General features: G+C 37.0%; 2 protein-coding genes across 3 annotated transcripts in view; both read right to left on the reverse strand.

Annotated features, from left to right (window-relative positions):
- LOC134270927 (uncharacterized) overlaps positions 1-12961 on the reverse strand; it is a 120232-nt gene that overhangs the window by 23388 nt on the left and 83883 nt on the right. The gene's annotated exons all lie outside the window — the stretch shown is intronic.
- Positions 1-12961, reverse strand: part of LOC134270924 (protein Shroom3-like) — a 64798-nt gene that overhangs the window by 3456 nt on the left and 48381 nt on the right. For both annotated transcript variants that reach the window (XM_062753176.1, XM_062753177.1), the window contains 3 exons: positions 12534-12586; positions 4244-5041; positions 56-1231 (listed from right to left, as the gene is read on the reverse strand). In XM_062753176.1, coding sequence (XP_062609160.1) covers positions 56-1231; positions 4244-5041; positions 12534-12586 — 2027 coding nt within the window. The remainder of the gene's footprint in view (positions 1-55; positions 1232-4243; positions 5042-12533; positions 12587-12961) is intronic.

A 12961-nucleotide genomic window follows, 5' to 3' on the forward strand; every position in this document is an offset into this window, starting at 1 on the left:
GGGGGGAAGAAAAAAAATGCAAATAAATTTCTACAAGTTCAAGTATTCAACTTACTCTTCTTGTTTCTCTTCCTTGTTAGGTGTCACACTCTTCAGTGCCTCTTGATCTTTACTCACGCTGGAAGACTTGGGGGAAGTTTTCGGAGATCGCCGAGCAATTAAGTCTTGATCGATTTCCGTCTGGAAAAGTCCATCCATATACTGCATTCTACCACCATCATTCTTCAGCATGCTGGACAGTTTGGGGTCCTTTTCTCCATAAAACTGGGCAAATTCCTTCACTTTGGCATCACACTCCAATTCCTCTTGAGAGCGCTGCCGACTGTGGTGAATCAAGTCACTATCACTGTTCTTTGCTGAAGGACTAGATGTTTCTGTTGAATTAGACTGGCTTGGAGATTGCCTAATGGAATCACTGAAAGACATTTTGGTATTAGAGCTGTTGGAGTCATTTGCACTCTGCCCATTAGATTCCCTATTTTTCACTCTGCGCCCGCCTGGGTACCCACTCCCAGGGCTCCTGTCCACTGGTGGTGGGCCCGCATCACTGGTGGAAACAGAAGAACTTTGGTCCGGAGAGTAGGCCCTCCTGCTAGCACTAGAATCTGGAGATTTCACACTAGACTTGGGTCCTAACTGAATTTCACTCACACTTGCACTGAATTTGTCTGTTTCAAATGTCTTCCTCGGAGGTGTTGATGTGAATGACTTTGAGAGGTTTTCCAGTGGTCTCTTGTGAGAGGGACCCTGAGGGGTTACTTGTCTAATTTCTGGCCTCTCCCTGGATAGACTCTGTTTCCTTTCAATGGATGAAATCCTGTCTTGGACAGACTGTCTCTCGGTGGGATGACCTGACACAGAGTTCGGTTCAGAAGACGTCACATTGAAACTGTTACTCCTGTTGGATTCTGGAGTGGTGTAAGGCTTGGGTGCCAGTAAATGACTAGAGCTGTGGGCGGAGACTAACGGTCTCGGGGGTCGCTCAGACAGGACGGGGTCTTTATAAGGAACCTCCGTCTGCTCCGGAATCTGGTCGCCCTGATTGACCGTCTGCTCACTCTTCCAGGGCTGTAGTCTTTTTCTGGGAGGCTTCTGAATATCCCCCTGCTGCTTGTAGTTGTTGTTTTCATGTAGAAGTTTCAGAGCATCACCAGAGGAGGCTGATCTTTTGTAGACCCCGGGCTGTCGATCATTTCGACTCTTGTAAGACGCAAAGGAATCTTCTGCATATCTGGAATATAAATTCACACAATTAGGTAATGTGTCTTTGCTCATCATGCATTTGACACTGTCTACAGGATCTCATTCAGATCATTATAAACATGTATCAGTATGAATCAAAATTCCCATCATCCATCACTGCACTAGTTGTAAACAAATACATGTTCAACAGGTTAATCACTAGAAATAGCAGTTTGCTGTCTGATTTAGTGCAACAGCATGGATTAAAAGTGACAGTTGTGTGCAATACTCCACATCCACCATCTACCTCATGGCATGTTTGAAAAATACTAACATTCATTTGCTAGAAGCCTTCTATAATGTTTCTAAACAGAGCTAGATGCTAAGATAAAGTAAATATGACATTTAAGCTTTTTTCCATTTTTTTTTCTTTTACAGCCTAGAGAACTGAATCTAATACAATTACATAATAATGAACAGTTTCTGCTACCTAAAATTTAAATATTTTCAAGAGGGGTTTTAAAAAAAAATTTTTTTACTGTATTAAAAATTCTTTGTGCAGTCATCTGTAATTATCTTGAGTGTCAAAAATGTGCTTTAAATGCATGGGAAATTGGTCCTGATAATGGATTTTACTTACTTGAATCCCCACCGCTGATATCTGTACATAACTAGGATTTTACCTATCTCTCAAATGATCATGGACATATAGAACACAGGGGTATATAAAATCAACAGGCATAATATACAGTCTCCTCAGTCATTAGTGAAGGCAATTCACACACAGGATCAGGAATAAAACTCTAATCCCCTTATCTCCCTAATAATCAAAATGTTCTGGGATGGAAAATTCTAAAAGAGGTTCCATTCCCTCACTGGTAAAATCAGACCTAAACTTCCACAGAATTTAGTCGGTCATCCATCTTTACATTGCTTCCCAGGGGTGCGTTTAACACAGTCAGTTTGTGACCTGTGACCTCTACATAAACACACATACCAGTGTTACCCAGGGGGAGAGCTAGTAATGATTCAGTGATCAAGTCCATAAACAGCTCATAAAAATCTCCCATGGATACCAAGTTCTACCACAGCCACTAATTTTGGTCACATTAACACAGTTAAGGTGGTCATTTCCTCAACTTTTATGTTTCTGTCATCCCAGATTTGGCATAATACAACAGTTCATTATGGATATCTCAGTATCTGTTGATCAAAAAAACAAAAAAAAAACTGCTACTCACAGAAAAAAGACAAAAATTGACACACATCCAACTTGTCCTTGATAAATGAACTCTTCCTCTCAATTTATGCTTGAGACACACAGCAAAAAGAGAAAAGATATATATTCCTTATAAAAACCTAGAATTAATGATCCGACACTCTCACTTAGAGAAATTGACCTGACACATCCTCCGATTAATTGCTAAATAATCTTCAAAGGTCTTTTAAAAACTTCACTCTCTGGTGTAAAATCCATGGAAATAGCGCCTTCTCAAGTCATGCAGATGGCTAGCACTTCTTGATAATAGCTTTATGCAAGTTTTTGAATGAATCATAAAATGTTCCAGATAAATGTAAGAGAAGTTGACTGTTAATTTCCACAGGATGGTAAGATGCCCCAGGAACATATGTTAAATGTTTCATCCAAACTTATTAGCTTACACGACTCTCCTGTGAACAAAATTCTTCAGAAGATCACTTTGTCCTAATTAAAGAGGGTAATTAGCCATACCCCTGTGTCCTTAAGAATGTCAGGAACAGCTACCAGAAGATGCTAGATTCCCAAGACACAGGGCACATTATAGTACTGGTCTATATATTACCTCTGGTGTTGTAACCATAGCATTTTATTCTCTCAACATGTAGCCAATACACCTGTCCTTTATCGCAACTAAAAAAAACTACATCCTTGCCAAAAAACAAAACAAAAGGCAGCTGTATTCAATGTAGAAAGTCTTTGTCAAATTTATCGACAGCACATGCGGTGTATAAACTCTGGAAGGCCCCTCTTCACCTTGCATCATGTCCAGAGTATGGCAATCTACTACGACAAGCATCAGACACTTCACCCTTGTAAAACAAATGTAGACACCGCTCCTCTCCCAGACAAAACTTCGGGCCCAACCATTATCTATTTTTGCCATCTAAATTTTGTGGTTATTATCAGAGGAACCTAGAGATGTTGATACATTAAGGGAAAGCAATTAAATTTTCCTCTCGGACCAGGGCACATGGGTAACATCTATCTAATTTTGTTTTCTTTTTTTATGTCGGATACTCTTAGGGGAGTTTAGGAGGAACATGATTAGGTTTTGCAATACAAAAAAAAAATATCATTAAGAAAGAGGGGCTGAGCACATCATGTATAAACATCATCAGAAGACAATCGCTGAAAAACACAAAATCCTTATGCTTCATTGGAGTCTAATAAGTGGCAGGATGGAGTTTAAGGCATATGGGATCACTCTTTTCTTTTAAATTTTTTTTTTTAAAGACAGAGATTCTAAAGATATATTTTTTTTGCAGGTATTGTCTTTCAAAGTACATACATGTTTATCCTCTGTATTATAAATCTTAATGTATGGATGCAATTGCTAACTATAAAGTATGAAGCATTTCATTCCACATTCTGTGAATATACCATTGATGCATATAAATAAATTCTTACACAGACTACAGGACATGTACCCTATAACACCTGAATTTCTACACGATTATGAATCCTATAGTAGTCCTTGTCTGGCGCCTGTGTGTTAAGCTGTTGTAGCTATTTTTAATTTCACTTAAGCACCCTGACATGTCAATTCTTAGCCTTCTCATCATATTAACATTCTTGCCTTTTTCTTCTTTATGAAGAGGTTCATACTCATTTTATAACATGTATCAATGCTATAGAATTTAAAGAAAATAGAAATCAGGAATCATATTAAAGATTTTTAAAAAAAATCCTAGCCTGAATACTCTTAAGTGTCTGAAAAGCAGAATCTATTTATTTAATCTATCTAGGTTAATCTTAAAGCACCCATGTAAACATTTCATTCAAATAAGTATGAAAACTCACCTGATTTTATCCTCCTTGTGTTCTGTTGAGTTCTCCACCACTTCTGGAGGGGGAGGGGGCAGTTCCATCTCCACGCTGACCTCTTTCTGTGGGGTGGGTGGGGGAGGGGGATCTGGGCTGTAGGGGGACGATCGACTGTGCCAGCTCTGACTGGTGGTAGGAATATCCACCCTCAGTCTCTCCTTGGACTCAGGGGAATGGTACGATTTGGTCTCTGGATAATGTTCTGACCGAGACAGGCCCTCACCTTTTGGTGAGATAGGAGGACTGGAGGGAGATGAGGTGTATTTTGATGAGGGCAATGGAGGAACACTGGGAGCACTGTTAGGTGAGGAGGGCTGGTGTCCTCCTGACATGCGACGTGAGGAGAAGAAATGGTCCGAGGAAGATGTGGAGCCACCTGGAGAGGTGGCTTCCAAAGCCTCCACATGCTGCTGTTTGTAAGACTGAGTGAACTGGATGGACGTCTTGGTGGTTTTGTAAATCATTGGCTGAGGCATATGCTGTTGTTCTGAAAGACGTCTGGACTGTTTACGGAGCTGTTCAGCATAGTTATCATCGTCCCATTTCCCGCGAGACTCACTGGAATGGCTGTCATATCCAAAGGACCTGTCTTTAGACAGAGGTTGAGGAATTGGTCTGGGATGTAAGGAAGAATCTGATTGGCTGGCTGAGAACCTCCTGTAATTCCTAGGTGGCAGGGCAGGTGGCTGATCCTCTTCCCCACCAGGGGGCACTGGTGGAGGTGGACGATACCCAACATTTTGGTACAGGGAATTTTTAGTAATTCCACCAGAACTGAAAATATAAATCAAAAAGTAGTCATAATAATTTTATATATAACCCAAAATAAGTCAATGTTCAGAAATTGCAACAAATTTTGTACCTATAAACAGTAAACATTTACTAAAAGTTGGTTGCACTTCATTTGCTAACAACTGCACAACTGAAATGGAGGCAAATACATAGGAGAGGACACTTTAAGGCACTTGACAAACATTTTAAGAACGGGAAAGCGGCCATTGGAGGGCAGTAACATTTTTCATGATTTTTTGCACAAAAACAAGTTATGCACGTCAGTCAGGCATTTCCTGGGGCCGGGCCCTGAATACTGTCTGATGACGACAGAGACAATTGTCCAGCTAAGCTGTGCGGTACTACAGCAGTGGCCAGTTGTGTATCAATTTAATGTCAACACCAAAATCATCAAAGCTGACATGTTATTTCACATTCTACTACAGCAGTGATAGCCTGGGGGCGTAGGTAGGTTAGTGATGAGCCCGGTGTGTGAGACTCTGTAAGAAGAACGGCTCTACCGGAGACTGTGGGAGTCAAAATCACACCTCAAACCACAAAATACTAGTCTCAGTCAGTAGTACTAAAGATTCTCACACAAAGTGTGGATATTGACAGCTAATGCACAGCAGTTACTACATTCAATGATAATAATGTCAAAATAAAAACAACCCAAAACAAAATAACCGCCTTACTTATGATACTGGGTTAGAATCATCCTCTCTTAGTATTCAGAAAAACTTCACTGACCAGTAACTAAATCAAAATTAGTAAATCTCGACACATTTTTGTGGGTGTCAAAAAAAAATCTACGTGTATATAGACAATTTAATTCAAAACATCTAACACTTTGTGAATTTGGATTGTTCTATAAATCTTTTTTAAACTATTAAGCGCATACTTGACAATATGCCAGTAAGTGACTAATTTTTTCTTTAACAGTTCCCAAATAAAGTCAATAGAGAAGTCAGACTATGGATTAAGCTCAGTGAACCATTAAGCAGCCTTATCTTGTGATATAGAGACACCTCATTACTATCATTAAACTATTGTTCCACTTCAATTCCAAATATTTGATAAGTGATATCATCTCCTTTGTCAGGCTGGGTACAAGTGCTTGTTTAAGAGTTGACACTCTATGAAAAATGATAGGTCATGTCTCCTCGAGATTATAATAAACACAGCTACGAAAACCTGAAAAAAACATGATTAATCCTCCTTGTGTCTAGTCAAATGAATGACCATACGACAAACATTTTAGTTTGATGTACACTTTTATATAGGTCAGTCTTATGATATGAAGATGCTTCAAATTCTGAAATACTTTGCATGCATGACCCAAAAAATATTAATCCATCTGCTATTTAACATAAAGCTGATTTACAATGTCCAATAACTCACAAAATATTTACAGCATGAAATCAAATATGTTAATGACTTCTTTATGTAAATGAATTTTTATTGGATGCCTGCATCGTGAAGTTTTTTTTTTGTCCTTCATTCCCGTCATTAATGGCATCTTGATTAGAACAGCTGACTGTATCAGACAAATAATCTTTATCAGTTTGAAAAATTAAAAAAAATTTTTTTTTTAAATAATATCTTTCTCCTTTAGATATTATTTTGGTACATATCTTGCAAAATAAATGTTATTTTGATATTTCTTTTTTGGATTTCCTGAATGATGAAAGTTACTATTTATAGATTCATTACACCTGTCAAAATGCGACCATCAAAAAATATTTGTCTTTAGCAATAAATCTGTAAATAAAAACTGCAATCTATATATATACCCTTCTGGTCCATAACACAAAAGTGATGTCATCACTCGAAGCCTTGCAATCCACAATTAATAATTAATTTCTTCATTTAACAGAAAAAAATCCTAGATCAATACGAATCAGGACTAATGTTAGGAATTATTTTAGTCCATGTCAAAGAGTCGTGAGCGGAAGCAAGCTCCATTTTCTACACGACTGGTGTATAATTGATGTTGTGATGAGTATTGCGATGATTCAGACATTGTTCTTGCGGTCCCTTGATTACCACCGTCTAACCACTACAATACTCCTCCACGGAGATCCATGTCACACACCTATAGTGTCCACTTATCTACACAAACATTGACACCTTTCCCAGGTGAAGTATTAGTGACAATTATCGATCCGTCGCATTCCTGACATTTTTCTGTCAACAGTTGCTGAGGAGAGCAGGACATTTATGATGTCCCAAAGCGAGCCTGCTGCCTCATCAATATTCCGTTTCTCTCATTTCTCGTAACAGATGGATATTTCACATACAAGAACCCTAGAGTTCAGATCAGCTATTACATTCACAAACACATTACAAAACAAAGCTAAAAATTCTGTATCTCCTGATTAGTATGAATCATTAAATCAACATCGGCCTCTTACTCAGAGATATAACCATTGCTGGACCTATCTTATGGAAATATCTTACTTTGCCAATATTTGTTGACTTTGTTTAATTTGCTTTCACAAATATTCATGATTTGGTTTTACCCTAGGCATTCAGAATTGTTTCCGTCCAAGTTACTAATATAAATAAACTATTTATTACCACATTAATTTTGCTATCAAAGCACTTTGGCAAACCTATCTATATATCCAAAACTGCTAATAAATTGTAAAGAAAAAAAAAAGAATTGTTTATTGCTTCTTAACAAGTCCCTCGTGTATAATCAAGAAATTTTTACAAAGTGAAGAAGAAAAAATGCTTTGCCTTCGGCATTAATTACAGATTCTTAGTTTAAGGCGACAATACACAAAACTGGCATACCTGGTGTGTACAAAACTGTATGATCTGCGCTCCTTGAATAATCCCATTTGTGAAATATCTCAAAGTGGATCTTATTTTCATTCACATCCTTATTGTGTACAAACTTTGTAAGGTTTCTTTCTTTTTAAATTCCTTTCGAAGATCAAAAACCAAAATCAGTCTTTCTGCGGAAAAGGTATAAGCACAAAGTCACCCTATCGCCGGATCATCAAATGTTCACTAGCGCGAGTTGGGGACACGTACAGATCTACTTGCATGAGATTACTCAAGATCTACATATCTAACTAACTGGACAGTAACATCGCAACAGGTCAACTGTAAAGAAAAAGTGCCCCTAGGAAAAAACGTTTGTAAGACCCAGTTCGTCAATATTGACAAGTTCATCAAAAGTTGTTGGACACCTGCCCCTATTGTTCTCTTTCTCTGTTTGATCAAGGAATCATTCAATTCTATCAGCTTGAAGGTATATATATGGTATCAAGTCCTAGCGATGGAAAACTTATAATTCATTCCTTTTTTGTGATCTTAACAATCATGACTTTTAAACAGATTAAATTGGAGAAATATTGGTGTTCCCAGTGTTCAGCTAACATAAAGGCCCAGTTTGTCTGATAGGAAATAAATTATGGAAAAATAAACAGAGACAGAGCGGTGTCTTCACATTTAAATTTAAATTCTACTCCTAAAATCCATATAAAGTTCTACACTGTAACACATCCACAAAGATTTCTGGCCAAGATTCAAGTCCAAACTCTGTGTAGTACACTAGTCTTAGGAATGTGGTGCCTCGAAATGCCTGGTCCGGGATTTATATGCCCAGTACAACGGCATTGATCTCCAACATATACAGGATTGAATAGACCCTAAAGTCACGGATAACATACAGATTAAATTGACTCGAAAAACAGGCCAGTTTTTATTCCCTACAAATGTCCTGTTTCACACAGCAATTGAATTAAGGGAGCACATTAACTTGACATGATACATCACATCAGCTCCTCAGCTTAGAATCCTGTCTGCAAACCGTGTCTTCTCAATGGAGAAACTGAAATAACTTCCTCATAATCTAATTACACCCAGTGACCATATATTAAATGCACTGTCTTGTGAATTGTTTGAATTCTTTAGTAAATCTTCCTAACAATCTGAAGATATGGGGAAGTATTTCTGTGAGAGCGTTTTCCCTATAGTCCTATTTGAGATATTACTGCTATATAAACCTGTAATACAATATAATCCCAAGCATTGTCCACTAACAAAAATAGTCATCTAGGGCCGAGATTATCCCCCTACAGAACAAGCTGATAATGGCCTTACATCTTATTTATATGTGAAAAATCTGAGGAATTCCTAAACTGTCTCATCCATAATATAACCCCTGGTAATTACTCTCTTAGAGGCAAAATAAATTAAATCTTTACAACTTTTTCACAAATGACATTGTTGAAATATATTGTATTACTCAATGTCTGAAATTTGTGTCACTGGCATTTTATTACAAGACTGTTTCCCCAATATAAATGTCATTCACTTTTCTCTTATGGGATTACTGTTCACCCAATGAACACTTAATCAAATTTGGGAGTTCAACAAACTAAACAAGTATGACTTCATCTTGGCAATGGGCTACTGATGACTTCAAGTGACTTCACAACTAACACAGTGACCTAACAAAGGGTAATAACCACAACAAAGAAGATACTATTGAGGTGGCCTACGGGACTGCAGATGGTAAAATAAGGCTTAACCTCGCACAGAGAACATTACAAGAAGTCTTTAGAGGGATGCACTTGGCTTTTATATATTGCCTCTTTATGCTTTTGAAGGGTTTCTCTCAGTAAATGCTTGATTTGAGTTGGGAAAACTTTCTACTTCTTTTTCCTCCTTTCAATCACTGAGTTGTCAGTTTACAAGTTTTTGTGGTCAAAGTCTGGATGTTGGTTTAGAAATCAGGTGTATAACGTGATCTTAAATATATACATGTCTCCAAACTTATGAGTCAGCTTCAAGTTTCAGACTAAAGTCCAGCTCTGTTTAACCAGGTTTCTATAATTGATCAGGGCTAGTGTCTAAGAGTCATGTTTATATAATTTTCATAAATTTACTACAGAAGGTCAAAAATTCTACCATACTGACATTGAAATGATAAAAATTTGAGAAACTGTATTGCTGACACACAAATCTTTACAAATATTAACAATACAAATGGAAATTTGTCCCACTATGCAGAATAATGTATATCAGAATCATAAAAAGGGGGATTAAGTTTCAGAGTATCAAAATATCACGCTCTCTTATAGCTACTTCACCTTGTGTATTCAATTGACACAAAAATGTTAAAATGAGGTCATCAGAAACTCACCTGAAAACACAGGTAGATTTTTACCTACCTCCAGACTCTAGGGCGAGGCACAACTGTGTCCAAGTCCCCTGGGTCTCCCCTAACCAGGTAACAGGGATACTCCATAATACATTTCTCCCACAAACCATTCAGTTCAAAAACAGAGACATACCAATCAAACTCTTTACTTACTCCCTCAGAAAAGATAAGACCTGACAGTTGTGTATGTTATTACAGAGTTAATGACAAATACAAAGGTGTTCTGAATGGATTTACTGCTGAACAGGAAAGAGTCCCTCATGCATGACCAATCAGTGGCCTTAGTTCAAGAAACCAGGCTCACAGCATGGGACATACCACAGAAAAACAGATGGTCTAATTATTACCCTGCTGCAATTAATTACAGCAACAGCCGTTACTGGAAATTAAATGGTGCAAACAAGCGATGATTGACATAGAAATATTTATATTTCATGACTCAATATTTCACAGTTATTATTTTACATCTCTGTATCCCTGCTCCTGATACTCTATCTCTATCCCAGCTGTCAACAGTTGAATTTTTGACCTCTGTAGATTCTTCTTGAAGCCTCAAAAGACTATAAAAAAATTCCCTCTTGACCTTAAAATTTTAAATGACAAAACTGTAAGCTAGATTATGTCCTTCTGATAGTTTGATCTGATCATAACAAAAGCTAACATTTTGACATGCCAAAGTCTGGGTCTTCTACAAGCTACATATAATGGCAGGTTTTCTCTGTTTGTTTAATGGCTTTCATTTCTGTATGCAAGCTTGATTCATTACTTTGGAACTTTGGAACAAAACTTTGATCTGCATTAAGCAACAAAATAATCCTTCATAATATATTGCCTCTTATGAAATTATTTATCAAAATCAATTTCACATATTGATATAAATAAATAATATTAAGTAATCAAAGAGGGAAGTCTCTTTAGCCATGTAAAATACTTTGACATGTGCAAAACTTCATCTTTTTTATAGATTTTTAAAACCTAAATTGCTAGATGCTATTATTCTGATGGTTGACACATTTATTACACAGGGCAATGATTATGACCAAACTAATGAAAATACATAATTACACAAAAAACCCACACCAGCTTTTCAGGTAAGCATGCAGGTTCATTAATTACCTAAAAATTAACCAATCACTTATTTCATGTCCTCATTCATCTCTAGCCAGGAAAAGAAAAAATCTCAGGGGACATCCCTACTATTTATATCTCTGAGGGCCCCAATTGTCTATAGTTATAGTATTTGTATTTGACTTTTTCAGACCCTCCATGATACATGTATGATGCTTGAGCTTGATTTATGGTCTGGTCCTGTGAGCTACTGAAATAGGTCATTTGTGACAAGCAATTTTCAGAAGCATGGAAAACTTGCAATCATAATGTTCACAGATTTCTTGGTGAGATAAAAGGAATGACTTGAGCAAGTACTAGATTACATGATGACCCGTTCATGGCTGAGTTCTGATATAAGAGCTCTAGTGGGGACTAGGTCATATAAAGTTTCCTTGTGTGAGCATTCTACCACAGGGTTGTCAAACCCCCTAAACTGGAAATACTGTTGACAAACACACAGGTCACAACAACTTGGTAAACAAACCGGATGACATCAGAGGTGTGCCGCTACATAACTCTGCCATTGAGCCTATCACAGCAAAACACCAAGTACACAGTGCTCAGTACACAGGAATGGTGACATAACGTTTCTCATTGTTAAATATTTAAACACAGTCAATATTTTCAAATCATTTCCTTGCCAAGACATTGTATAAAGTGAAAATGGCCTGTATTGTTAAACAATCATTTTATAATGATTTCAAAGACTGACTGGCCTTTCCCATCAAATGGTACAAACGTAAATAGTTTTATTTTTGTTTCTATTATGTCACATACTTCCTAATATAATTTATCTGTACAAAATCAATATGACACAATCAGAAAGCTTGAATGTAGGTCATTCAACTCAGAATCTTCAGAAATATTGAAAAATCATTTTCAAAATGAGCAAGTATTTTTCATTTGCTTTTGAAATAAGATTTTCCTCCACTAAAAAAAAATAAGCATTCAGTCAACTTATGAAAACATTTTCTCCATACCTTTATACTTATAACTACCCTATGTCTGACCTGGAACCAAAAAATTACAGAGCAGCAGAGATTTAGGGGGGTTGTTATGTTATCAAGGATTACAGGAGACCCGTGATTAGCAGTGATTACAGTCCATGCCTGGCATTCTCTTCATTGTGGTAGATGTCTTATCAGAAGATATGTAAACAGGCCAGGTAAAAAAATAAGTCAGCACACCTGAGTAAGAGTTACCTACCTTTGGTCAGCGCTCTCTTCTGCGTTGTGGTCTGCGACAGAAACTGACCTCACCTGGAAAATATCACAAAAACACAATAATTACCAAAACCCGTGACAACAACGATACATACGACTCTTCTCATCTTCAAATGGCTCTTGAGGTTTTATATTTTTTCATAAACACATGATTGCAATTAACAACACACAGTCAGCTTTAATTGCATTAATTTCACAATATATTAGTTAATTAATGCAGAAGAAGAGATATATATCATATTTCTTTCAGTATATGAAATAAGCTTTCCTTCTATATTTACAATGACTTGACAATGTCTTGAATATGTTTATAAAGATAGAAACGGCCTAATTTTCCATAAATAGTAAAATATTTGATACTACCACGCACAAGGCAAGCATTATTTATCAATTGATGAATATGAATAGAAA

This window comes from Saccostrea cucullata, unplaced genomic scaffold (assembly GCF_032062105.1).
Source record: "Saccostrea cucullata isolate Sc308-1 unplaced genomic scaffold, CSIRO_AGI_Scuc_v1 ctg681, whole genome shotgun sequence".
NCBI classification, from domain to species: Eukaryota; Metazoa; Mollusca; class Bivalvia; order Ostreida; family Ostreidae; genus Saccostrea; species Saccostrea cuccullata.